The sequence below is a fragment of the Cotesia glomerata genome, linkage group LG4 (genome assembly GCF_020080835.1).
Source record: "Cotesia glomerata isolate CgM1 linkage group LG4, MPM_Cglom_v2.3, whole genome shotgun sequence".
Classification (NCBI taxonomy): Eukaryota; Metazoa; Arthropoda; class Insecta; order Hymenoptera; family Braconidae; genus Cotesia; species Cotesia glomerata.
The window spans coordinates 9,129,947-9,157,167 of NC_058161.1; the positions used below are offsets into that span (position 1 = coordinate 9,129,947).

The following is a 27,221-nucleotide window of genomic DNA, read 5'->3' on the forward strand; positions in this document are numbered from 1 at the left end:
ACACCCTAATGTACACTGTCGCTTATATTGTCTTTAGTTTGACATTTCCTGTGCAAAAAAAGTTCTGATTGAAAATGAATTTAAGATTGAAATTCATATTTTGACACAAATATGAATTAGTTTTTAGATCAATCCAAATTTGATACTGCGATTTGTTGATAGAAATTCGTATGCCTGGAGAACTTTCGAACCTGCTTCAAAATTTTAATAGACAAGAATATTTAGGATACATTTTATACATAAAATATTCTTGTATTTATTAAAATTCTGAAGCAGGATCGAAAGTTCTACAGGCGTACGAATTTCTATCTACAAATCAATCTCAAATTTGGATTGATCTCAAAATTAATTCATATTTGTATCGAAATATGAATTTCAATTTTAAATTCATTTTGAATCAGAATTTTTAACTTCCCGCTAAGAAAATTGAAAATTTTCAAAAATCGGGAAGTTATTGGTTTACCCCATTTTTTGAAAATCGAGTTCTCATCAGATCTTGACATTTTGAGGTCCTAAGAAGCTTCCCTGAATGTTTTCGCGATGATGTCCGTATGTATGTGTGTGTGTGTGTGTGTGTGTGTGTGTGTGTGTGTGTGTGTGTGTGTGTGTGTGGCCGTATGTAAATCTCTCATAACTTTTGAACGGCTTGACCGATTTCATCGCGGTTGGCACCATTCGAAAGGGCTTGATAAACTAAGATTTTAAGTACCATTTGGACCCATTCGAATTGGTAGATTTTGAGAAATCTCAAAAAAACGACAAAAAAAAATTTTTTGAAATGTGGTTTTTATGGAATTACTTTTAAATGGCTTTACCGATCAATTCCAAAATCTAATCAGCTCTTAAGATCAAAAAACAACGTCGATCACCGCAAGCCCGGTCAAAATCGGTTAATTCGTTCGTGAGTTATCGTTGTCGAAAAAAAACCGAAAAAAGTGTTTTTTCGGTATTACTTCGACATTACTGGCTCGATCAATTTAAAGTTAATTATCCTTCATGGAGCTTTGAAAACTGCGTTGAATGACGCCAACCGCGTGAAAATCGGTTCATTCATTTAAATGTTATTGCCGTTTGAAAATTCAAAAAATTGTGTTTTATTAAACTGCTATTAGAGTTTTGAGCTCAAAGAGCTCAAAATGACACAAAAATTATATTTTTGAGCTTGAAGAGCTCAAAAACGTAATGTGTAGCTTTGAGCGCTTAAGTACAAAATGAGCGGGAAGTTGCAGGGATGGCCTTTAGAGTCAACCGTCATCCTAATTTGTTTTTGCACGGGTTTCAGCGGGTAAATTATAATTAAATAAAATAATAACACTGACGTAACTGGATTACAATCATGTTCATATGTATCTTAAATTTTTTCATTATTTTTATCATTAATAATATTCAAATTTCAAAATTTTTTTAACAATTCCACTTACAGTTTCTAAAATCTTTAGTGAACTTTATGAAAAATCAATTCTTAAATCTTTATTATTTTTAACAAAAATAATTAATTATTATTACTACTAATAACTTTTTTTCTATCGCCCCAAAATTTTTCGTACTGAACTTTCATAAGAGGTAGTATTTGAAAAAATTTGAAACATTGAAAGTTCAATGCTTTAAATATTTTTTAATCCTTTCGTTTAATCAAGGTTTATTTTCGTTACTACGAAAAATTAGTTACATTTATAAACTGCGAGACTCATAGCGAAAATAAAGTTATTGATAGAATAATTGAATTGGATGATAGATTTCGATATAATTAATAGTTAAAACAATTATATCAAACAATAAATTCTTAAATTATTTATGAAAAATGACAATCAATTTTCAATCAAAGTACCGTTAGTTCTATTACACGGACTAATATAACCCATCTACCAAAAACTGGCAGAAATTGAAATTCTTAATCTTAATAAAATCATCATTCGGTAAATGTTTTAAAGATCAAATTAAAGAAGCATTTTTATCAGCCTTAAGGTAAATTTTCAAAAAATAAGTTATCTTATTTCAATTAAATGTTCTTTAGAAATAAAAAGACAGAAAATGCAATTTTCACTATCTTTAAAAAAATTCAAATGGCTATTATTTCTAAACTTAGTGACCGATTTAGCTCATCTTTGAACTTATTTGAGGTAATCGTCTAAAAAATATGTATACTAAGGTTAATTAAGATCCGTAAATAACTATAAGTAAAATTGCGGCAACATGTCCTGAGTTGTCCCTTCATTTACCAATTATCAAGTTAGGATTAAAAACGCGATTTTAATACCTTAAATTGATTAATTTTCCGAAAATTTTTAGTTAAATGTCAACAATCCAAAAAAAGTTTCACTTGCATCGTGGTTTCATAAAACCACTCAATATTTTTGGATTATACACGAAATAAAGTAAGCTTATTTTATTATCAACCTTCATTGACTAAGATATATGAGTATATCAAAAAAATTTCAGAAATAATTTTGTTTCATGTTTCATTTTATTAAAATTAGCAAAAAATATCCATTTAATTCTTATAAAGAATACATTTTCATCAATAATGAATATTATTAGTTAGTTTAAAAAAAAAAGTTTTAATAACTTTGATGGTAGTACTTGATTCATTGATTTTTAAACTAAAAAATATTAGTTTGTATCAAGAAGTGTGTTTAATGATAAATTTTCAAAGAAATAATTCTCAGTATAGCCACAATTAACCGTAAAATCTCAATAAAGTTTCGTAGTTATTATTTTTTCTCGCATATTCTATAAACTCACATTAAGATGATCCTCTCTATATTCCTTTCTCAATCCTTTCCTACCAATATCCTGTTACGTGAATGTGGAACGCTTCACGTAATAATTACCGTAACTCCTATTCTTTCCCGCTTCACAGCATTATTTATATTTGTAAATAAACGACTGTTTCGACTTTTCTAAAAGTTACTGAATTACAAAATTTTATCGAGATTTTACTATGAATTATTTTTTTTATCGAACTTGCAGTTCACTAGTAAGAAACTAAGAAAATACCTAATTTGGAAATTTTTACTTTCTGTATCTTAAGAATATTATGAAAATGAAAAGAAACTCATGTATTTTCTTTTTATGAAAATCAATAGTATATTTTTATTTTGATCATAAAAACAAAATTTATTAGAGTATTTATGTAAAGATTAGGGAAACATTCATGGAAAATCTAGTACAACTTTTCTTGGATCCAAGATACGTAAGGAGCGATTTTTGTGTATACTTGATAATTTCTTGTTTTTTCGCATCCTTTTTCCCAGGCTAAAATTCCAAAAACGCGTCCGCTGACAGTCAAAGGACTGCCTAAGAATTTGAAACAAGAATCTTGTTCCCTAGTCTCTGGTGGACTTGTACAAAATTGGTCGTTCTGAATTCCACCAGTGCTAGAATAGCTCTCGTTACATTTTTCTTCTGATAAAATTGGTACGGAAATTTTTTTCAAAGCATGAGGAGAATCATCATCTTCAAACATACCCCACCCGGTCAAGTAACCGACATCATACGTAGAGATGTCTTCATCAGGTTCCGGGAGAAGTATCGGCTGACGAGTTTCATTAAATACAAAGGGTTCATTTACTCTTAGCAACATAATGTTATAAACTGGAACCTGGTCAGTAGAATCGTCCCATACAAATTTTTCATGTCGAATAATCTCAATGATTGAGTGAAGAGTTCCGTTTTTATTATCAAAAGTACTTCCAGATCGAATTGTTCGACCAACAGCTGCACTGCAGGTTGCAGCGGTAAGTATCATTTTTTCAGAAACAATTACTCCAGAACAGTAGCTCTCTCCAAAACGCTGAATACCTACTTGGTAGGGAAATTCCTCAATTTTAGCATTTTGCGTTAAATGAATTTGGTTTTTTAATGGGTCGGCTGAAATTAATTAAAAAAATTATTTTTGAAGTTTAATATTTTAATTAGTAAATAAATATTTGCTTTACAAATAACAATTAGTAAATAGCCACAATAAAAAAGAATAAAGCTTATGTAACATATCAGAAAAATAGTCACCTGTGATGACCGCAGCAAAAATAAATAAGATGATAACTTTCAGCATCTTGTTTTTAAAATGTAACTACTAATGATATTATTGTTGAAAATTGTCGTTTATATTTGACCGATAAGAAAAGTTATCTTCTTTTAATTTCAATCAATCAAGAGTTAATCTAATTTTTAGACTTTTTTGAAAATAAAATTAAAGTTTTAATCATGTGATATTGTTTTGCTAATCTTCCTAATCTAATTAATATGAAGCAAAAAATCTATGAAACTTTATTGACGAATATTGTTTTTGCTATTGATTGCTTATTTCAACAAATATTTATCTGTATCTGTAAATCAATCAATATTATTTTGATTAAACTATTTTATTTAATCTAATTTCGTTAAGGTTGATTACTTGAAGAAGATATGCAATCATTTGGCAAAACAATATCCCATGATTAGCTTTGATTTTATTTTTAAAAAAGTCTAAAAATTAGATTAACTTTTGATTGATTGAAATTAAAAGAACAGAACGTTTCGTATCGGTCAAATAAAAACGATAATTTTCAACAATAATATTATTAGTAGTTAAATTTTAAAAACAGGATGCTGAAAGTTATCATCTTATTTATTTCTGCTGCTGTTATTACAGGTGACTATTCTTCTTGATTTCTTGATAGTTATTTCCTAGATCTAAAAGATCTTAATTTTTTTATGGTAGAATGATAATAAATGTGATAATTTTTTAATGAAAAAAATAAAGTTTATATACTGAACATTTTTTATTTTAACCTATAACTCTTAATTATTATATGAACAAAATTATTTTTACAGATGAACAATTTTTATACATAATAATATCGACGTCAACAAAAACTTGACTAGTTGGTATCTTCAACATACAATTATACAATTATAGCTACATCCAATGAATTAATCACACAAATTCACTGTTACACATTTACTTAAATTTATTTTACATTATGTTCAATTAATCAAGAGATAATATTGATTCAATAGATGTTCTGCTCCTAGATTGTAATTTAGGTCCACCTAAATAGCTCAGTGGGTTTTCAAAAGTTCGTATGTCTTCTCCTAAGAATATCGGAGTGGTGTTGAGCATTTTAAATTTTCCATCTGCAAGAATATCGAAACCATTAATGTGCACTTTTTAATCTGTGACAAAAATTAGTAAATACAAAATATATATTTGAATAAATACCTGGACTCGTTGCTTGAGATTTTGATGGTTGTCTAACTCCAAATATGCGTACGATCTAAAAAAATTTGAAACGTTATTTTTATTCTTATTTCACAAAATTTTTACAAATTTTTTTCTTTCCATATATAAAGTAATAAATAGAGCAATAGAGCGAGAATAAGGATATTTTATCAGTTGATTGTTATCTAGAGTGAAAATAAAGATAAAAAATAAAACATAATAATGATGATTTAATAGTTATGTTAAGTTTTGCGTTAGTATCAATAAAAGCTCACTTACTTCGGTAAATTAAAGATCGCACATTAACGCACAAAATTAATATAATTATAATTATTTATAAATAAACGATATGGCATGTTTGTTTTAATGGCACTGTGTCACATTTTAATAAATAATTATTAATAAAAAAACATAAAGCATAAACTGCAACGTGACTGGTGCTTCAGCATTTCTTCAGCCCAAAAGCTCAAACATGCGATGATATGATACGATGTTTGATACGATACTAATTATACTTAAATAAATAAACAATGATGGTCGATGGTATGAATGATTACGAATAATTTATTGTAACAAGCTTTTTTTGATTCATTTTCATATATTTATCTATATAAGCTCCAATTTAACATGCTATAAAATATTTATTTATTTATTAATATTTCATTCACAAAATATAGTACCTTAAATTTCTATAAAGTTATTGTATAATTAATTTATCAAACTTTAAACTTATTTATACTGTTTGTTAAAAGATTTATCGATTAATATGTAAATTTGTTCAGTCAATTTGTAAATGTTACTAAAAATACTCAGTGATACCTTTTTACAATAATTGAAACGTTTCTTGTGTTTCATCCGTTTTGGTAATGGAGTTTAATGGTATCACATTATCTTCATTATTCGTATCCGTCTTAGACCAAGTTATTATCTGAAAAATTTTTATATCCCGATATGAAATAATACCTTCAGTTTATCAATTATTTCCCTTACTTTTAATTTAATTTTTTTTTAATATTGATCAAAAACATGATCTCTTAATTTTGACTTCTATCTGAAAATGATTGTGATGTTGTGTTTAATTTTAAAATGTTTTTTTCGCTAAGCATACACACATATATCAATATAAATTTTATAAAATTAAAACCAATAAGCGCATAAATTAATAATAACAATTAATTTATTAATAACAATGCGTATTTGATTAATTTTGAATTTTTTATGTGGACTGGCGATTGGCACTAATTGATAATGAAGCAAATTATGATGAATAAACATAAAATATAATTGTGTATTAGTGCTTTCGGTGGGTAAGTCCAAAAAAAAAATTTATAAATCAAAATTAATAAACAAAATTCTGAAAATAAAAAATCATTAACTCAGCCTTATTTTCGCTTTATCAATTGAATTCTATGAAGTTGATTAATAATTAAATAATAAATTAATTACTAAAATTAAACTACTAAATTTAACATAATAACTGTAAATATATATATATATATATATATATATATATATATATATATATATATATATATATATATATATATATATATATATATATATATAAGTACAATTAATATCTAATTAATTGATAATTATTATTCCATCTTTGGCACATCAAACATTTTAGCAGTTACTTTTTCGACATACAAACTTTCTGGACGTGTTTTATTGTTTATTTCAGTGGTTGGTTCACTGAAATCTAAGCTCAGAGGTCTTTGAACGGCGCCATTTTTCATTTCATTACCTCCGACGATATATTCGTTTGTCTTTATTTCATTGAGACCAGTTATTGAAAAGTTTGTTTCCAGTAAACGTTTTCCAGATATACCCGTAAATCCCGGTGGAAGGACCGGCGGTAGAACCGGTGGAAGACGTTTTAATGCTTGATTTCTTACCGGAACAGGTTTGACGAGTACTTGAGCTTCTATTTCCGGACTTGTTGAACTTTTGTCAACTTCATCTTCCTCCTCTTCTTCGTTTACTTCTTCTTCTTCTTGCTCGCGTTCTTCAAGCTCCGGCTCTTCAGTTAAGTCTTCCATTGACTGAGAATAACAAATAGAATAAAGTTATATAAATTCGTTTTAATTATCATACGAATAATTTAATAAAAAAATATAAAATAATAATAACAATAATGAAAAAAATTGAAAAACATGCGAATTCGAAAACTTATTTCTCATGCATTACTTATTTGAAAGCTTTAAGCATGCAAAGCAATATTAATCTCATCCGAGTTTTAAAAAATATTATTAAATAAAACAAATAAAAAAAAAAAAAAATCTTTACAAATGGATTCGGTTTCGCAGGTTTTGGTCCGGTGCCTGTATTTACCCCTAGTAATTCTTTCTTCTCTGAATCTTCATCTGTAAAAATAAAAACAAGTATTTTTTTATTCTTTCTAATTATTACAAAATCGATTTCAATTACAAACCTTTTATAAAGACTTTTTTATCATTAGAAACATCATTTTTGGACTCTGAATTAGGTACCGATTTGTACTCTTTAACAGAAATTTTATTATGAGTACCATTGGGTCTTTTTTCATCTTCAATAATTGTTTTAAATCCGACAGTTTTAACTCCAGATGGACCTACGACAGAATTAGCATAAGTTGGTTGCCATCGTTTAGAACCGCCAGGAGATCCGCTGCCTGAAACAGCAGCTGAAGCACGAGCTCGTCTCCGTTTCCGATCACGTCTTGCACTTCTTATTACTTCGTAAATACATCCAAGTACTGCAAATACAAATACACAAACGAGAACTATAAAAATATAGGTGCCGGCTCCTTGTTCTTCTTTAGTTTCGTCATTGTATATCGATTTGTATGGAACTCTTGCAGGTGGGTCTTCTACCCACGCTCTATCTCGACCCTTGAATGTCAATGAAGTTATAATTAATTTATTAGAATCTTGGTATCGAATATTGAGTCACAAAATTATTGAATTGTATTTCAGAAATTTTTATTTAAATACTTACGACACTGTCATTTCTTGGAGGTTCGAGACCTCGCGGTTGAGCATGAAAAACAGCGCATTGAGCACTTCTGACACCCGCCGGAATAGACGCCCTCACTGTTTCACTGCCTTTTTTAGTAAATAACATATATTCTTCTAATGGTTTCATCATCGCTCCTCCGTTAATAGAAACAATGACATCTATAAAATCATTTAAAATAATTAAGTTTTTTTTTATTCTACAATAATTCTAAAATATTGTCAACAGTCGACTTACTACTGAGACACCCTGTGTAGCCTTTGTAAGCAGTAAATCGAGGATCAGTGGTATTGAGGCCACCTAATTGAATCTCAGTAGACCCAGGACTTTCATCTTCTTCCTGGTGATTATCATTATCATCGTCATTGATACTTAAAACGGGAATTGGTAATAATTGTACAGGTTCACGATCAATCTAAAAAAAATTGTAGACATTTGATAATTGATTTATACCGATAAATTTATCTTTGAAAAAAAATTTCAAAAATAATTACCATTAAAGTAGCAGTATTATTATCTCGTACGTAATAAACACTATGCCTTGCACCATTCAAAAAATTCCTATCATTTAATCGAACTCCGTAAGTTGAACCTTCTCTATCCTCTTCAAAAATCAACTGACCTTCCGAAGTCAATGCTACCAGCAGATAGTAAGTTCTCCTATAAAGAAAATAAAATAATATTTTTTGAGATAAAAGTTTAGCAGAAAATAAATTATTCACATACTTGTTTTCAGTTTGTAGTAATAATAACGCTGATGTTCGTTGCCGTAAGTCGTTTGTGGAAAAGGCCAACTGAACTTTAACTTGTTTTACTTCGCCTTCTAACTCAAAGCCTCTTTGCAGATTACTTTCACCGCTGAAATCAGCGCCTTTTTCTACAAAATAAATTTATATTTATAGAATTTCAGTCAAAATTCATAAGTCACTAATTTTTACAGTGAAATAAAATAATGAAATAAAATACCATCAGCACAATTTTCTCCAAAATAAGAAGTCAACTCGCAATTACAAGAAGATTCTTGCTTGCCAAAGTCTTCCGTGCAAATTCCAAGATTTTTACACGGCATAGCGTCACATTTCATTTGACAATTTGGCAAAACCCCTTTGCTTCCTTCGTGATTAGCTTCACTAGCCAGATTTGGAAGATCTACAAGATATTCAGCGATCATGAGACCTCGAAGACACCCGACGTATCCTTGAATAAGATTCCCTTCTTTTCCAACCCGAAGAAGATTGTCTGGATCAAATCCTCCTAAATTAACCTAAACACATAATTTATTTCATCAAATATTGTTCAATTATTAGTTAAATAATAATTTACTTGAAAGTAATCCGTTGGCGGAGCAGGTGGTCGTTGTGGTGCCAAGACTTCCTTCTCTGGATTGATCCACGGCTTATTGGAATAAGTATCCAGCAGGAGCGGTATAGCATCCAGCGTGACATTGTGATTATTAACATGTAGCGTAGTTGAAGTTGGACCTCTGACAATAGCGATTTGAACCGATATCCCGGTGTTTACTCCTGTAACATAAATTCAAAAAACTATTTGAGTAATTGACACGATAGTAAGGTCGATGGGTTTGGATCTTACGTCAGTCAAACTCTTCGCGTCTCTTGGAATTCGTCTAGGTAGTAGTAGTGAAGTAGTAGTAGTAGTGTAGTAGTAGGTAGTAGAAGTAGTTCCTTTGTAGAAGAAAACGGTTGCCCACCTGGATACTGGACGGTGATGTTCTTTATCTCGTTCCCGGTGTTAAACAAGTAGACAATGCTGGTCCCGTTGGATATGTAGAGATGAGCAAAGTTGTTCAGGTGGTCATTGGCGTACAGGATTAGCGAGTGGGTGTCGTAGGTCCGGAGATTTATCAGGATATTCTCCATCAGCATACTCTTCAGCAGTAGCTTCTCTTCATCAGCACCGGACCCAAAGTAGTTCTTCTTCAGAAATGCACCCGGAGATGAAAATGTCAGTGCTTTGCTGTTGATATCTGTAATTATAATTAAATTCATTAATTAGTTTATACTTTATTCATAAGCTAAATCTGAGTAAAGAAGATAAAAAATATTAACTTGTTTCGCAAAATGTTCCTTGATGCGCCCATTTATTTTCGCACACACATTCGAAATTACTCCAGAGCTCGACGCATCTCGCACCATTTTGGCACTTGTTTGGTTGACATGATGGCTTACAATCTTTAATAATTTCTGATAAGTGAACTGACATGTAACTATGGATGTCCAAAATTTCTCCATTGACAACCAAACCACGGAAACATCCAATCAAGCCTTGCCTTACTTCTGAAGTTTTCAAGTGCTCCCTTTAACATTCAAAAAATTTAAAAAGTTTATTATTAATAATTGAAAATAAAAGATAAATAAGTATATAATTGCTTACGCAGTTGCTCCACCAATGAACATTGAGCCCTCAAACGGTCCAAACTCTTCTTCAGGCAGTAATTCAACCATTTGGAAGTCAGTATTGATCATAAATCGAACATGGTAGTCATTGTAGTCGATCCAAATTTTCTGCCATTCACCGTTGTTTAGTTTTCGACGGCTTTTCACTTCCATTTCACGATTCGCTCCGGTATTTAGAGTAAAATTAAAAGTAAGGCGGTATTCAGAAGTCAGTACGACCATAAACGAAGGGTAGTTGCTTCTAATCGGAGGTTGGTATAAAAGAATAGCCTTTTCTCCAGTTGTACGGAAACTAAAAGCTATGTCGCCTTTACGCCATCCTGGAACTTCGATGTACGATTGGGAAGTCGTAAAGGTAACGACGTATTTTTGTGTATCTAAAATTGAATTTTTTTTATTTAATTTTGTTATTTATTCTAGTTTCTGAGAATTGTTATTTCATTAAAAAAAAAAAAAAAATACTTGTTTCAACGCATTCTAGAGGCCCAAGTGTTATCCTTCCTTGAGCGTCGTCTTCCAAATCCTTCTGCTGAATAAAAACCATCTTCATGACACCTAAAGAGTCAGGACTTTCATAGTAACCTTCATCTGAAAGCCATTTACCAGCGGAAACATCGCAATTGCAGCTTAATTCCGGATTTACACATGTTCTATTTGCTGAAACATTTATGAAATATATTATTTATCAATAATTGGCTTGTATTTTAATTAAACAAAACACTTTAGAAGCATAGAAGCATACTCACTTCCACAAGGGCAGGAGCCACGATTAGCATTTCCAATATGATCAACGATCGTTTCTTTGGAACCGTGGAACCAAGTGGCACTATGAAGGTCCAAAGGCGCTTTGTAGCAGTCATATTTAACGTACTGACTGCAGTATAGTGAGTGTGAAATCAATTCTTGCAGCATTTCACCGGTAAATTGCCGATAAGTTATATTGAAAGAAAAATCATCTTCCGCTATTGATCTTACGTCTACTTGAGATGGTAAATTATGCTCCACAATTGTTTTAGTTGCATCCTCGATTGATTGAAATTCACATTTTACTAATGCTGGAGGAAATCTACCGTTCCCGTCTATATCTATTTTATAAACGTCATCTTGGGTGTATCCTAATAATGCCAATTCTTCACAGGTTTTACGATATTGCGCTAAAAAATAATTTATGAGATTAAAAATTTTAGTCATATTTGAGAAAGGATTTTTTTCAAATTTCTAAAAAAATTTTGAATCATGTTAATAAATATTAAATATCAAATACCAAAATGACAATTTTTTCCAATGTATCCGGTATCGCTGCAATCACAAGTAATTTTGTTTTCTTTGACAGAACATTTTCCTCCATGTTCACAAGTGTTTGGCCTCTTACAAGGATCAACAAATTGGCAATTGTCCAAAGCAACTTCACCAACAACTCTCTCAGTATTAATAACATACCGCGGTTCAATAACTTCATCATTAACTTTTATATTTCTCATACAACCGACTAAACCTGTTTATAATTAAAATTTACATGATTAACTATTAGTTAATTTGCTCTAGTTATTTTCCAATAAGCAGATAACACGTAAAAAGAAAAATAAAACAAACCTGCATCGCTTTTACCGCTACCGATAATAACTTTGTCACCGAGTTCGAAGGTCATCGCGAACAATTTTCCCTGTTTATGTCTATAGTCTACAATAATGTTGAGTTCACCCTTGGTGTAATTGAGCTCAACTGCATGCCAAGATGTCTTGTTATCCGGCGGAAATTTAACGGAAGAGGAAACAGTTATATTTTCACTTAAAACTGGAATCAACTGAAATCTCATCTCATCGTTGACAAGTCTCAACTAGAAAAATTAATGGTAATTTTAAATTAAACGAGTGACATTTTATATCTATTTAGTCCGGTAAGACTCAAGTAGATTACCTCCCAGTATCCGATACCTTGGTCGCTTTTAACGTCGCCAGAAGCGACTACGGCCACCGGTTCTGAGCTTTGGAAGTCGAAATTAAGCATCAGAGAATCAGTTCTGGCTATTGGCCACCAGATATGACTCCCCGCGAACGGGTAAGTTATTGGAATTACGTCGACATCCACTTCATAATATTCTGGTTGAAGTACTCCTATGTAATGAACCATTGGATTTGATTTTTTGAGCTCATATATTATTGACTTGTCGTTATAAAAAACGTACTTTAGTGCGCCTAAAATTTGTTATAATTGTATTAAAATTAATAAACTACATTGAAAATTTTTTTTACGAAATTTGAAGAATATTTCTCATAGAAAATTTTATAAAATTATTAAACTGAAAATTTGTTTTAAAATCGTCTAGAATTTTAAAATATTACAGAGAAAAAAATTTCTAAATTTAGAAATGATTTTTAAGTAATTTAATTTTAACATTAAAGTTGAAAAATTTTTTAATTTTAAAAATTTAATCAAAATTCTAGTAATTAATTATTTAATATTATTAAAAATTGAAAAAAAAATACCTGCAAAATTATTGTAAGACATAAGACCCCTTTTTTTGTGCAATTCAGGACCCCCGCCAATATAAATTTCCGGGTCAATAATCATGTAATGATTATCACCAGGTATTTCAAGTATTTGAGTTTCGTAATCAAGACTTACAGTCACTTGAGAGCCATTATGAAATATTGTTAAATTATTCCAGTGATTCGAGTTAACGTAATCACCTAAGGTCGTAGTTATCTTTGAGTCGTGACCAAAGTCAAGGGAAATATGAACTTTTTTATTAATTATGCTGGCTGATACGTAGTGAGCCGTACCGTCTATCTCGCCGGATGCGTAAAACAGTACAGAGTCATCCCAACGTGTCTAGATATAAATATAAATATAAAATATGTTTAATAACGAATTCAATTATTGAGTGGACAGATTAATTTTATTAAAACTACTTACTTTGAACATTAAACTTAGTCGATTAACAGAAGAATGAACTCGGTCTTTCCAATCGTAAACTCTGAAAGACACGTATGAAGACCCTCGGAGAGTTAAAATTGTCGCAGCTGAAATTTCAAATATGATAATGTGTAAATTTTTTTCAAATTAAATATTGTTGATTAGAATCGATTTTAAAAATATTACTGTAAACGTCACAACGTTCTCCCTCATATCTTGTTCCGAAACAATCACATGTCAAACTGTTGTAATGATTGATACATTGACTGCCAATAAAACACAAATTTTCTCTCGTCCAACATCTAGATAATTAAAAATAATTAATAATGATAAAATAAAAAATAATAATAATAATATTGAGGTTCCCCGCCTTTATTAATCCGCAAAAATTACCCATGTCAAAATTTCTCAGCAAAAATTTCTCATACAAAAATATCTCAAGACAACCAAAAATAAAATCTGACAAAAATTAATTATCATTTACGAAAATGCTTATATATCTTCAATAATAAAATGGCCATTTGATCATGGTTTTTGTGTGTGTGAGAAAATATTACTAGGATAAAATATTGCATAAGAAATTTTTGCTGAGAAATTTCGTCGTAGGTAATTATTGTATGAGAAATAAAAGACGGTCACCTAATATTGATTTAAATAATTAATGTTCATCATTAAAAAAATTTAATACGTACTTATTGATACAGCCTTCTTTAACATTTTCATGTTTGGTTGCAATTAAAGGACGTATTGGAAGTAAATCACTTGCTGATTTTCCAGAACTTAATACCATATCTTTGATACATCCTACGAAAGATTCAATGATATATTTAACACCATGTAATCTTTCTTCTGAACTCAATCCTAAAAAAATATCATTAATTATAATTATTTAACTCTTCATAATAAATAAGATAAGTGAAATGTAGCAAACTAAAAGTTTACCGCCGATAAGAACGACCGATGCAAGATCTTCCGAGACCCCGTAATTTATGACACGTTCTAGAACTTCAAGAGTAGTTTCTTCTTGTTTATCATCGACACGGGCGATTAATTTGGCACCGTGAACGTCTATACGTACAAGAACGCTATGCCATTCGTCGCGATTGAGGCCCTCTCCGACGGTTAAACTCGTAGAAGCTTTGCCAAACACGTGGACGACTTTAAGTTGTCCTTTTTCTACAATTACGTACAGAGCATATGGGTCCAAGCTTTCTGGGCGATCTTTTACACTGTGGTAGACCAAAAGTCCATGGGGGAGTTTCGTCCGAAATTGGAAGGATATTTCGCGGCACAAACGCAGTTGAAATGTTTTTATTCCACTTCCGTCGAGTTGAATGAATGTATTGCTTTGGGCGAACATGAATGTTTTTTCGTAACCAGATTCCATGAATGTTAATTCCTAAAAATAAGTTTTTATAATTATATTTATTTTTATAGTTTAAAAAATTTTTTAATTAATTTTAATAAATTGCAACTGTAAATTTTTAATAATTAATTTTGATTATAAAATCTTTTCTTTAAAATCTAATTTATTCAAATAAAATTATATCATTTTCATTCTTGATTGACCAATTTAACATTTAGTAAATTTATAATAGAATCGCGATCAAGATTTCAATATAAAATTTTTAAAGCTTAAAATCACTTCTATTTTTAATATCATCTTACAAATCATTTCAATAATATCAATAAAAAATTATTAAAGTTAGACCATAGTAAATTTACTTTCAAAAATTTTATTTTCGAAATTACTTTTTAGAAAAAATTTTTAATTAATTATTATAAAATTTCCGTTGTAGTTATAGTTATCTTTTTCGTCGGAAAATTTATTTTGTTTGATTCGAAGATTTATTTGAGACGTAATTAGAAAAAAAAAAAATTTCTAAAAATACATTTACTGTTGTGGCGTAGCTTTAAAACATAAAAAAATTTTCAACTTCAGCTTAGCGAATAGAAGTGTGTAGAGTATACCTTTCCTCGTTTGTGTTTTGGAACCGGAGGTCTCGTCGGTTCTGGAGGGATAAATGTAGGTGAAGGAGTGCTTGGCGTCGTTGTAGGCACAGTACTTGTCGTAGTAGTACTCGTTGTAACAAAAACGCTTCCTTTTGTCACCATATAAGATGGCAGAGTATCTATTTACATAAAAAAAAAATAATAATTGTTATCATAATTTATATAATTAATCGTAAAAACAAGTAAAATCTTACAATTGGGACCGCCGATACAATAATGCAGACATTCTAGCTGAGAGTTGAATCTGTTTTCGTTTCCTAAACAGCCTCCGTAAACAAAAGTTCTGCATTTATTCTCGGCTTTGTTGAACGTCCATTTGTGAATATAATATTTGCAAGGACCGGTGTCTGTTTTCACCAAACAGCGATCGGGCAACGTACGCTTCGTCGTCGTTGCTATTATTTCTGTCTCGTCGATTAATTCCGCTTCCGATGAGTCTGTGATACTCGACTTCACATTCAGTGTTACACTCAACAGACTCAGGATCATTAAGACCCCCCTTGATTGTCTCGTCATCCTTCTTCATTCGTTGATAGTCTATAATAATTGTAATTTAAACACTTTTGTCATTCATCATTTTCATTATCATTATCATAATTAATGTTTTTTTAAATTTTCAAAACTAAGAAATTTTTAGATAGATTTCTTTAGATATCTGTCTATTTATTTATTTCTTTACATAAAGACCCAACAGCAATAGCCAATAACAGGGTCACTAGAGAATAACTTTAACGTCCTTTTACAAGATTATATTACATATAAAAGAAAAGGTATAAACAGTAATGTTTTAATGCACTTGTATTTTGAGAAAAATGAAAAGAAAAGAAAAAAAAAATAGGAAAAGAAAAACAGAAAAATTTGTGCTTTTTAAACATCTGTATAAATTTGAAAACTTAGCTAAAAGAATTTAAATTGGTAATGATACATTATTTAGTCGAATAATACAATTTAATATCGAAAATCTCTAGGAAAAAATGTTAGAATTAAGCCAAGTTTCATTTAAAACACAGACGTTACACTCAACAGACATTATTACAAAATATTGTTCCAAGTTTTGACTCAAGGCCACAAGCGTTGCAACAATAAACTGAGAAGTGTTTAATAAAGAATTTAGTAGAGTTATTTTATCCCAGGAGCTTGTTGAAGTTGTTCCAGCCTCAAAGGATGTTTGACGATGGTCGGCTGCCCATTTCTCGTCACTATCCGCAGATTTGTCTCTCCCAGTTCCTTCCGACGACGCAATTCTGTGACCATAGCTTTATGTTCTTGACGCTGACGGAGAGTGCGGTCTTTCGCAATTGATATTCACGCAAAGACTTCAGGAAGTTGGTCTAAGCGCTTCACTTCCGTGATTTTCTGCACAAGTATATCAGAGTGACTAGGCTGACTAAAAATGATTTTGAGAGGCCTTGGAAGAGACAGAGCAGGCGAATATTTACCAAGGCGATGAACATTTACTGGAGCGAGATCGATTTGAAGGGCAGCATTTAAATCCTTGATAAGACTAAGATCAGCTTGGTTTCTCTGATCATGACTAGGGTCCTTGGATTCCTGGAGACCGAATACAACAACGTTGCTGCGCCTGCTAATGCGATCTTCAACTTCTATCAGGATCGAAGCCTCCGTTTCGCTGCGACTAGTTTGAATTATGCCAGCCAAAGAGTTAATAGAGACAGATATAGAGACAATATATAGACAGAATAGAGTCTTTTGCAGACAGTTTTATAGCATAATTAAAAGATAATATTGTCATAATTGGTCTTATTTTATTAAATTATATAAAAAAATAACATTGCCTCAAAAGTTCATGTATGATGTATGCATGCATGTTTGCATATGGGTAATTCGTTACCAAATCATCTAATTTTAAAAATCATATTTCTCTAATATTTAACTGGTTTATTTTAGATGTTTATGTACGAATTAAAAAAGTTTACCTATAAATTTTTTGGCCTTTAATCTTTAAAAGTTCATAAGTTATGAATTTTTGAAAACTTAAAAAATGTAGCCATTTGGTTTGTTTTTAAAAATTCATAACTCTTGATTAATTTAATATAAGCGATAAAATATTGGGTTCATTTTTTTAGTCTTGAAATGTAGATTCATAAATAATTTTCTCCTTTTTCATCTTTTTTTTTAAATTTTAAAATGAAATTTTGATTTTTATTAATGAGCGACATTTTTTATTTTTTTGAAAAAATATATGTTATTCTAGACTATAAAACAAAATTTTTGAGCCATTAGCGATGAGAGAAATCGAATATCTTCGATTTTTTTAATTAACTTTTCTATAATGTTTTTTATTTTAAAATCTACCTTTTCTGTAAATTGATTCATAGTTCAACGAAAAATTTTCATTAAATAGCATACAATACTATTCTACAGTACCAGATTAAAAAAAAAAACACAGTTTGCTCTATTTTTGGTAGATAAATACTTGATCAGCTTCGAAAATAAAATCGGTAAAAAATTTTTTGGATTCCGAAAAAAATTTTAATTTGATCAATTTTATAGAAATAATTTTTCAGCCACAAAAGATAGCTACATATTTTTTGACTAGGAAAATTTTTTATAAAACGCTTTTGTTTTCTATTTTTTTCCATATTCACTCAAAAAATCTACTTCTCCAGTCGGCAGTGACCGAGAAAATCTTCCATTTTAATGATTTTCTTATTAAAATTGAACATAGATATGAATAGACTTTAGTAAAAATATATATAATCCACTCGTGACCTCTATGAACCTTTGAAATATAATTTTTTTCAACCGACACCAAAAAAGGCCACGTCGTTAAAAAGTACAAGTATGCACTCAAAGTCGTGCAGGCAATCTAAATGCATTAGAAATTCCAAATGGGCGATTCCAGTTAGTAGCCGTGTTGCGGTTGTCAAGTATAGTGAAAAAATATATTCCAAAGTTCACTCTCCAGATCATTGATAAGACATGCACGTGGCTAAGGGTCTAAATAACAATCTGTAACCTTTAGTTACAACTTAACCCTACAGCCTAAAAATAAGATTAATTTGCATTAACATCTTTTGGTATTCCAGAGTCGAATACGTCACACAATGAAAACATCCACGTGCTGAGACTAAAGTAATGTAAGAGGTAGTCCGAAAAATGTTGGATTAACTCGTCATGCTGCTTCCGGTGGTCCCTAAAGAATTAAACCCATAAATATGCATTCACATAAGGTATGAGTAACTCTTATAGTCTTACTTCGAGATGTTTACTTGTGATTACCAGTTGTAAATTTATTACTTCCTTGTACTTATAACTTACAATAATGCAACTTCTTAAAAGTAACAATCGACGATCAGTATCTTTATTGTAATCGGAAGCTTATATTTTGAATTAATATTAGCACGCTTAGATATATTAATAGATTAAATAGTCTGGATAATTGTATTTGCAGAGTGAGTGCTGTTATTATTTTTATTATTAATGAAACATTTGTTATGTAGAGCGGATTGATAAAAATAATAGAGTAAATATCAATCGTTATCTCGTAAGATAAAAGTATGTGTGAGATAAATTTTTATCGAGTTAGAAATAAGTAATAAGGCAAATTTATGTCTCATGCCTCGTATATTTTAAAGACCCTCGGGACCGAATTATACCGTGTGTTAATATTTGTATTTTGTTAATAACAGAACGCTTCATCAGACAGGTCCACTTTCGGACCGATAAATCGTTGGTAAACAGTTTGATTTTTTTTCTAAAACTATTTGAAATTGTTAAAACTTTCACATTTTGATGAATTTTTTAATTGTTACATTAATAATGGCTGCACTAGGATCTCTTTAATGTTTTTTGATATGTTCGATCATCATCATAATAATTTCTTAAATTGTTTTAGAATTCATTAAGTTTTGAATGAACATGTTTACATCCTCATACAGAAAATTAATAAATAGGTACAATTATCATTAATTTTATTGAAGGATGAAAATTCATAACTCTCTCTATGGTAAAAATTGTCAATGCTAACAATTAACTAGTATCAAAAAGAGAATGTAAAAAATTTAATTGGTCTACTTTTTAAAATCGAATTCAATTTTTCAAAATTCAATTTTTCGGGTATAATTTTCTATTATGCAAATTTGTAATTTTTAAAACTTTTTTGTGTCGCGTTTTATAAATAAAATAAACGTCAAAAAAAATTTTGCTATTTATAGAAAACAAAATTATATAAAAATTTGATATTTCAAATAATAATAAAATTTCTATTTTAATACAACTCTATTAATCATAAGAATAGAAAAGATTTGAAAATCAAAAGAAGAATAAATATTATTATTAACCGAATAAAACTAGTATTGTATCACCTTTGTATAACATTTGACAACTGTTTTTAAAAATAAAAAATGACAGTTGTTCATTCGGTACATATTACATATTTACTGTAACCATGGTTTGATAAGAAATGATAAGGATCCCTGGCCTCGAGGGCACAGCAACGATTCGATTATTCTCTCGTACTCGGGTGGATTATCAATTGTGTGAGTAGACCGTTGTATTTATTTCCATAACGGATAAAATGAATTTTTGTACAAGCACTAAATACTCCTATAGTATTCACCAGATACCAGATTCCAGATGCATTAGAATAAATGATTATACAGTATTGCAATTTTTAAATTTCATTCAAATGAATCGTTAGTTTAGTTAAGATTTATTCAAAAAAATATAAATACGCGGATGGGCTGGATGGCGTCTATTATTCGGACCTTAAAAAACATTAAACTACTGTGCACATAAATATATATATATATATATATATATATATATATATATATATATATATATATATATATATATACATACATATGTGTGTGTGTGTGTATATACCTATACCCTAGGGACGTACTGTCTTGGGTTGTGATAAAATCATCAGGGGAATTACTGAACGGAGTTGTTAGTTAAATAAGTATAAGTATCGCCGTTCCTTACTCATGAAATAAACATGGGTCCATTTTTGTACGGTAAAGTTGAGTCCTAAGTCGAGAGTTAACGGATGAGAGGATAATAGTTATAGATAAAAGTTTAATGAAAAAAAGTATGAGAAGATGTATCAAAAGCTTGAGTAAAGGTAAAAAGTATAAAAGAATAAGAATAAAAATAAAAAGAAGACAACATAAAGAAGTTATAAGTTGAATATTAAAAGAGTGTAAGAATGAAATTGCGACGGTAAACTAAAAACGTTAATACATTAGACTGTACAGAGAATGGGATGGAGGAGAAGGATGTTCACGGGACGAATGGACAGCCTCTTAATAGGTTACTCACGAGTCATGTGAGTCAATTTTCTCTTGGCGAGCCAGGCCAGATATACAATACTGAGTACTGGGTAGTAAAGAGTATGCTGGAGTACAGAGTCGTCAATTGAATCCGAGGTTACATACACAACACGGGTTATATGTTATATTTTACATGTTACATGTCATACAGCTCTGTCGCCCTTCTTTATATGGAGAATGTCACTCGGTGTCTTTTAATCGTCAACCTTTTTTTTTCCGAGGAATCAATTTTGACTACCAGTACTTCCGCTCGATCATTTTTTTAGTTTATTTTGTTTCATTGTTTTCGTTTTATTTAATCGAGATTGCTTTCATTTTTAAGTAGGACATATATCATTTAAATTTTGAATTTAAGTTTATTGAGTTGATGATAAATAAATAAACAAGTTTTTTTTTAATTATTCATTATATTGTTGAATGATTATCTAATAATTTATGTAAAATATCACTGAAACTATATTTTTATGCTGCTGCGGTAAAGATAACTTTTTTTTATTTGAAAAAAAAATCGACAAGAAGAAATTTATTTATTTCTAATCGTATATTCCACTTTGAAAAAACCCGCCTTGTATATTTGACCAGGTGTTTAAAAAAAATGAGTTATTTCTATTACTTTGACATGGTAAAAGTTGTATTGTATACACAATACAATTACTCAAAATAATATTAAGACAATATCAGCAATTCACATATTCATTTAATTATAATAGAATTTAATTAATAAAAATGAGTTCTATTGTATTTTCGTCGCATACAATTTGTTAAAAATTTTAATCTTTTATGACTAAGCCATGCATAGCTGTCAAAATCTAATCAGTAAGTTTTTTTTTATTTGTATTCTTGTGACCTAAATACACTCAATGCGTAAATAAAACTTTCTTCCTTATAATATTACCTTTTCATCTGAAAAAAAAAATCAAATTTTTCTTCAAACAGAATATGATTCAGTTGAAATAGTAACATAGGATTTTTTTGGGAACATATCTAATATCTTGTCCTAAGCAAATATTGTTTTTAGAAAGATAACATAGAAGTTAAAGACTATATAATACTGGGAAAATACAGTTATCAAGTATCAGAAAATGACCAAGAGAGATAAGCCTAACTTTAAGAATATGTTTAAGATCCAAAAAATAATTGGTTTGTCAGCAGGAAGTGACAACAAGAAGGTTTGTCAACAAGAAGTTTCTACACAGTATTTAATGTATGGTTATTAAAGGGTTGAAATCATTATTATTTTATTTAAAAATTTCAATATTTAAAAAATTTATTACAAATTATTATTATTAAATTTATTTGTTTTAACGACCGTGATATAATAATATATAAAACTTGGTTCAGTCTTTTTCATTTGGTTTCCAGACCGATAAAGGCTGAATAAAATTTTACATATTATTATTATTATTATTATTATTATTATTATATTTTTTAAATAAAAATATATGGATGTGTAGATGTAGACTGAAGCAATCCATAATGTCGATGGTTGAATGCTTGGTCCATCAGCAAACCAGACAGTAATTTATTAATGTTACTCTCTGACTCCATACATGTCACTCTGTCGAGCATTTATTCTACAACAAAACAACCTCAGCTGAAAGTAACTTATCTCGGTTTATTGACTTTCATTGTGAGATCTCAGCTAGTTACCGAACTATGTTTTGTTTGAATACAATTAGCATTTTTATTATTATTATTTTTTTTATTAGTAATATAATATATTAATATTATTATCGACAGACCGAAAGGTCTCGTTGTTCAAACAGCATTGATTTAGTTGACTGTAAGTCAATCGTCGGTCCTAATGTCAACTGTCGGTCTGTTTGAATTAATTATGAACACTTTGACAAAAGGCTTTGTATTGTACTGTACGAGAAATTAAAAAAGTAAGGCAATCTGGTCAAGTGTACTATTAAAGACAATCATACAGTCAATGCAACCCCCTTGCTCCCTTTTGCTCAGTGTACCATCCAGGCTCGAGCTTGGCCTTCTTTAAACTACCCGAATCAATATATCGAGCCCAACTGCCCTGGTTACCAGTTTCTGCGTTTTGATGTCATGAGTAGATACTACCTCATGAATAATTTTCTATAATTATAACTTCTATTGCTTAATATTATTTTTTACAAATTTTTGAATTTGAATTCTGTTTAGAATTTTGTATCATCTTAGGAGGAAAATAAATTATTATAATATATCATATCGACGTTCTAATTAGAAAATTGTCTAACTCCATTTTAGAAAATCTTCTATTTGTACGAAAAAAACAATTAGTTTAAAATTTATTATCACTTAAAAAAATCATTAATATCTAATAGAGATATAATATTTAGGATTGAATCATTCAAATAATTTATAATTGGATTATTACTACATCAAAATGTTAAAAAATCATCCTCTAAAAAATAAGGAGTTAGACAAATTGCTAATTAGACCGTTGATATTATTATTGAAATTATTAAATAGGGTTTGTAAATTTTTTATATTAAAAATAATTGTTATTTTTCAAATATTACAGTAATAAACATAGCATTTTTTTTTGTTTTTACTCAAACAGAATTTTAAGGTAAATATTGCTCCGCGATTCTAAGAGAAACTGGGTCACAGAAAATGGCGGTTCTTTTGTGAGCAAATATTCTCTTATTGCAAAATAAAATATGGGAATATTTTATGAAATGTCAAAACTAGAAAGAAAGTACTAAATTTTTTAATGGCTTTTTTTTTTTTTTTTTTTTTTTTTATAGATTAGGCTGGCCTTGAATTGCCGAAATTAATAATTTTTGATATTTTTCTTTAAAATTCAGGATTAAGTTGTAATGAGTTACAAACATGTAGTAATAAATTACAAAATAATACATTTATGGAAATTACTATTTTAAACTAAAACTCAATAAATTTCAGTAAAGTGTCAAGACTTCTAAGTATGTTATTAAATGTTTACTTCAATACTAATTAATTTAACGTTTATTACAGATTGTAAATATTATACACTAACATGTTGTCCGACATAAAAATTTAATTCTTAATTTACTTGAAGATAAAGTATAAGAAATATCCTCTATAAGATTGAAAATTCCAGATATGATGCAGATATCGAATTTTTATTAAAACAAGATAATTTATATCTTACAACGGATTAAAAAAAATAAATTTTCTTATTAGATAGCAAGACTGTCAATGTCACTGTTAATTGGTGCTTGATAAGTAGGAAGTAATTAATTAATAACTTGAAATAAAAACAAAAATTGTAAAAATGTTGATGAGTAGAACTCGAGGATTAAAGAAAAGCCTCGGAGCAAATGAAGCGACAGAAAGTGACGAGTCTGATCGTTTATCCAGCGGAAGTTGCCCGTGCAAATTGAAAGAGACGAGTAAGCATCAAGTACTACTTAATGGTGTAGGTATGGTACCTACACCAGCATACAGTAGGGAACTACTCAACACAACACCATGGACAGCATATCCATATCATCCATCAGGGTACGAGACGTGAGATGAATTTAATCGCAACGCGTACGTCTTTGAGAGTTCTCAAAGCTTCTTTTTAAAATGTCTCATAGCTTAGTATCGAGCATTCAATGATCGTGACTATACTTTTAACAAGGATCACGACTGGCGGCGTTTTTGTTCCCCAGGACAATAACATCACGGCACGCGACACTTCATCCGTAGATTACTGATAAATTTCAAACCGATGACGAATTTCAGGAAAAAAAAATAATAAAATTTTGTTCAAAAGAAATAAAAAAGATAAAGATGAAAAAAATATAGTAAAAAATTATATTATTCTTCTTTTAACACCGGGTGGGGATCGACCTGGAAAATATGGAAAAATCAGGGAATTTTGAATTTCAATGATGGTCAGGAAATTTCCTAAATAATAATAAAATCAAATTAATAAGGAAATAAAAGTTATTAAAAATCAATATTGTTTTTTTTTTGTATTATCCTTTTAATGTTAGTCAAATATGCTGTAAATGATATTATTTTATTTTATTTAACTTCTCTAATTGCTATTTTTTTAAGTTTTTGATACATAATAATTTGTAAATAAATATTATAGAAATAATTAATAAACAAAGTTAATATTGATTTTCACATTATTTGTGATATTTTTAAGAATTATCAATACTTTGTTTGATTGAATTAAATTTTTTTAATGATATAAAATCTGTAAAAGGATTGACTAAATAAATTATAGTCACAAAAAGTTCATGCGGTATTTTAAAATTATGATGTAAAGTTTATTTTACGAGATAATTTATAAATTAAATATCATTATTTTTTTAGAAGGTCCTGGAATTTTTATTAGGATCAGGAAATTTGAAAATAGATTTTCAATGGTCATTCTATACGATAACAGTTACCACTTTACTTATTATTTATTATATTGGCTCTACTCATGAATTTTAAATTATCAGCATGTGAGTCATAGTCACATGCTAAGACTTTCTTCATACGCATAGTACTTTTTATCGCAATTATGGAATATATTAATACTCATATGAACACACTTATTTATTTATTCGCGACAAATAATAAAGTTATAATAAAATGAAAGTTGTTAGATAATTCACATCAAGGCGCGAGACCGGTTTTTTGAACACGTGGTATCCCTAATTTTTAAATGTTATGTTGTTGATTAATATTTTTCACTTAATTTTGAATACTTTTTCATAATTACATTTTCACAAATGATCTAATATTGATATTCAGAGATCTAAATTTGATATTTTTTTATTATTTTTTAATCTAATCTAATAAGAAAATTTATTTGAACTTTTGATTTCAATCTTCCAAAGATGTGTTATCATCGTGAGATAAAATCTTAACTTTGTAAGCAATTCAAGGTCAACATTGAACCGATGGAATTTCATAATTTTTTGAGTTTCACGGTAAAACTTATTATCATGTAATTAAAACTAGACATTTTTCAAAGTTAATGAAAATTTCTTTTCCAAATAAAAATTTCGCAAAGTCTTAATATATCTGGAAATAAATTATAAGTTTAACTTTGACCTTGGATAACTCAAAAAATAAAAAGATTCATCATAAAATGATAAAAAATGTTTTATATAAAACCGTAAAATTCTTTACTAAAAGATATATTAATCTTCTCGATACATTTATTTGTCAAGATAAAATTATAAAATTTAGAAAAATCTATGGCTTTTAGGAAAATAAAAAATTTTTAATTTTTATAGTTAATTGATTTTAGGATAATTTAATAAGATTTTGGAAAAAAATAAACATTTTTTCGACTGTTTAATACTCATATAAGATAAAATATTATTTAAAGGCATAAAGTATAAAAGGCATTTAATTTTATTTATTTTAAATAAAGGAGGAACCAATTTTTATCGTGATTTTCATTACAATTATTCTCGGTTGGTTGTAAACTGTTACAACGATTGTATCCTCTAATTGAATTTTTGAATAAATATATTATTACTAATAATTAATTATACTTGAAATTTTTCAATAACGTACGTAATTAGGATGTTAAATCACTGATGAGTTGATTAATAAACCACTGTATGTGTCTATTGCGTGGTTAACTACACGATTGCACGAATTATATATGATGTACGAGATAATTCATAGTTTTGACGGTCATTTTGATTACTATTTATTATTTTATTATTTTATTAAAATAATCGAAACAATTGTTTTATTAAAAACACATTTACTTTTTGCTCAATCAAGAAAATAGTTACTTTTTTCCTCATTGATTTTACTTAATTAACATAGTCGTTTTTTGCAGTCATTCCCATTATTATACTTATACCTATAATTATAATTATAAATTATTTATAAAAATAACAACTTACTACGGCATGCGAAACAATAAGCCTGGAACTTGGTATTATAGAATAAAAATGGTCACCAGAGATCGATTAAGCAGAAAAAATAGGCACGCTCACTATTCATAACATATATTAATATTTTAGCACTTTTAGTCTATTTTTATTTTACTTTACAGTTTTTCCTTAAAGTCTGTTGTATATACTGTCTATTATTTATAAAAATATATGCATTGATATTTCGACACTATTCACTTGTTATATTAATTCTTAAAAATAGAACACCGCAATTTTAGACGAAAAAAATTTATCGATTATCGACTCCAAAAATATTAATTTTTATTTTAATATTAATATGTAGTAATATTTAGAATTTTTAAAGTATTTAAATTTTGTGTTATATACGTGATTTAGTTTTGTCACTGATAGTTATTTAAAAAATAATAATAAAAAAAGATAAATTTTTTGATTATCAGAACTCGCGAAGCAAGTGCGCGGCGCGACGAAATCGCGCTCACGACTGACACATCTTTGAAGCGTTGCGTCTATCGTGCAACTGAATGTTACGGTG

At 29.1% G+C, this 27,221-nt stretch overlaps 2 protein-coding genes across 6 annotated transcripts; both read right to left on the reverse strand.

Annotated features, from left to right (window-relative positions):
- Nucleotides 1-3,144: 3,144 nt before the first annotated feature.
- Nucleotides 3,145-4,074, reverse strand: LOC123262407 (trypsin-5-like). Its single transcript, XM_044724589.1, has 2 exons — nt 4,009-4,074; nt 3,145-3,870 (listed from the first exon to the last, which is right to left on the reverse strand). The coding sequence occupies exons 1-2, from the start codon at nt 4,052-4,054 to the stop codon at nt 3,164-3,166; spliced, it is 753 nt and encodes a 250-aa protein (XP_044580524.1). The 5' UTR covers nt 4,055-4,074; the 3' UTR covers nt 3,145-3,163.
- Nucleotides 4,075-4,755: 681 nt separating this feature from the next.
- LOC123262406 (neurexin-4) lies at nt 4,756-26,994 on the reverse strand. Of its 5 annotated transcripts, XR_006508945.1 has the most exons (28): nt 26,678-26,994; nt 15,741-16,083; nt 15,505-15,665; nt 14,476-14,932; nt 14,226-14,394; nt 13,720-13,835; nt 13,534-13,640; nt 13,104-13,449; nt 12,535-12,812; nt 12,211-12,454; nt 11,882-12,112; nt 11,364-11,771; nt 11,080-11,274; nt 10,595-10,994; nt 10,270-10,517; nt 9,912-10,187; nt 9,524-9,723; nt 9,167-9,464; nt 8,927-9,077; nt 8,695-8,860; nt 8,438-8,615; nt 8,183-8,361; nt 7,638-8,076; nt 7,493-7,569; nt 7,102-7,248; nt 6,023-6,131; nt 5,204-5,258; nt 5,106-5,118 (listed from the first exon to the last, which is right to left on the reverse strand). XR_006508945.1 is itself a non-coding variant. In XM_044724587.1 (27 exons), exons 2-27 carry the CDS (start codon nt 16,060-16,062, stop codon nt 4,973-4,975), a joined length of 5,994 nt encoding a protein of 1,997 aa, XP_044580522.1. In that variant the 5' UTR covers nt 16,063-16,083; nt 26,678-26,994; the 3' UTR covers nt 4,756-4,972. The 5 variants fall into 5 exon arrangements, 4 of the variants coding, with proteins under 4 accessions (XP_044580522.1, XP_044580523.1, XP_044580520.1 ...); XM_044724587.1 differs by lacking the exon at nt 6,023-6,131 and having other exon boundaries at nt 4,756-5,118; XM_044724588.1 differs by lacking the exons at nt 5,106-5,118; nt 5,204-5,258 and having other exon boundaries at nt 5,893-6,131.
- Between the last annotated feature and the right edge of the window lie 227 nt (nt 26,995-27,221).

What these genes read in the sequence shown, in the direction of transcription:
- LOC123262407 (XM_044724589.1), bottom strand. Translation starts at nt 4,054, where the DNA reads ATGCTGAAAGTTATCATCTTATTTATTTTTGCTGCGGTCATCACAG. An exon ending in TTTTGCTGCGGTCATCACAG is followed by an intron (nt 3,871 to 4,008) that starts GTGACTATTTTT and finishes AATTAATTTCAG; the next exon opens with CCGACCCATTAAAAAACCAA.
- LOC123262406 (XM_044724585.1), bottom strand. Translation starts at nt 16,062, where the DNA reads ATGACGAGACAATCAAGGGGGGTCTTAATGATCCTGAGTCTGTTGAGT. An exon ending in CGCCAACGGATTACTTTCAA is followed by an intron (nt 9,465 to 9,523) that starts GTAAATTATTAT and finishes TTATGTGTTTAG; the next exon opens with GTTAATTTAGGAGGATTTGA. An exon ending in ATAATACTGCTACTTTAATG is followed by an intron (nt 8,616 to 8,694) that starts GTAATTATTTTT and finishes AATTTTTTTTAG; the next exon opens with ATTGATCGTGAACCTGTACA.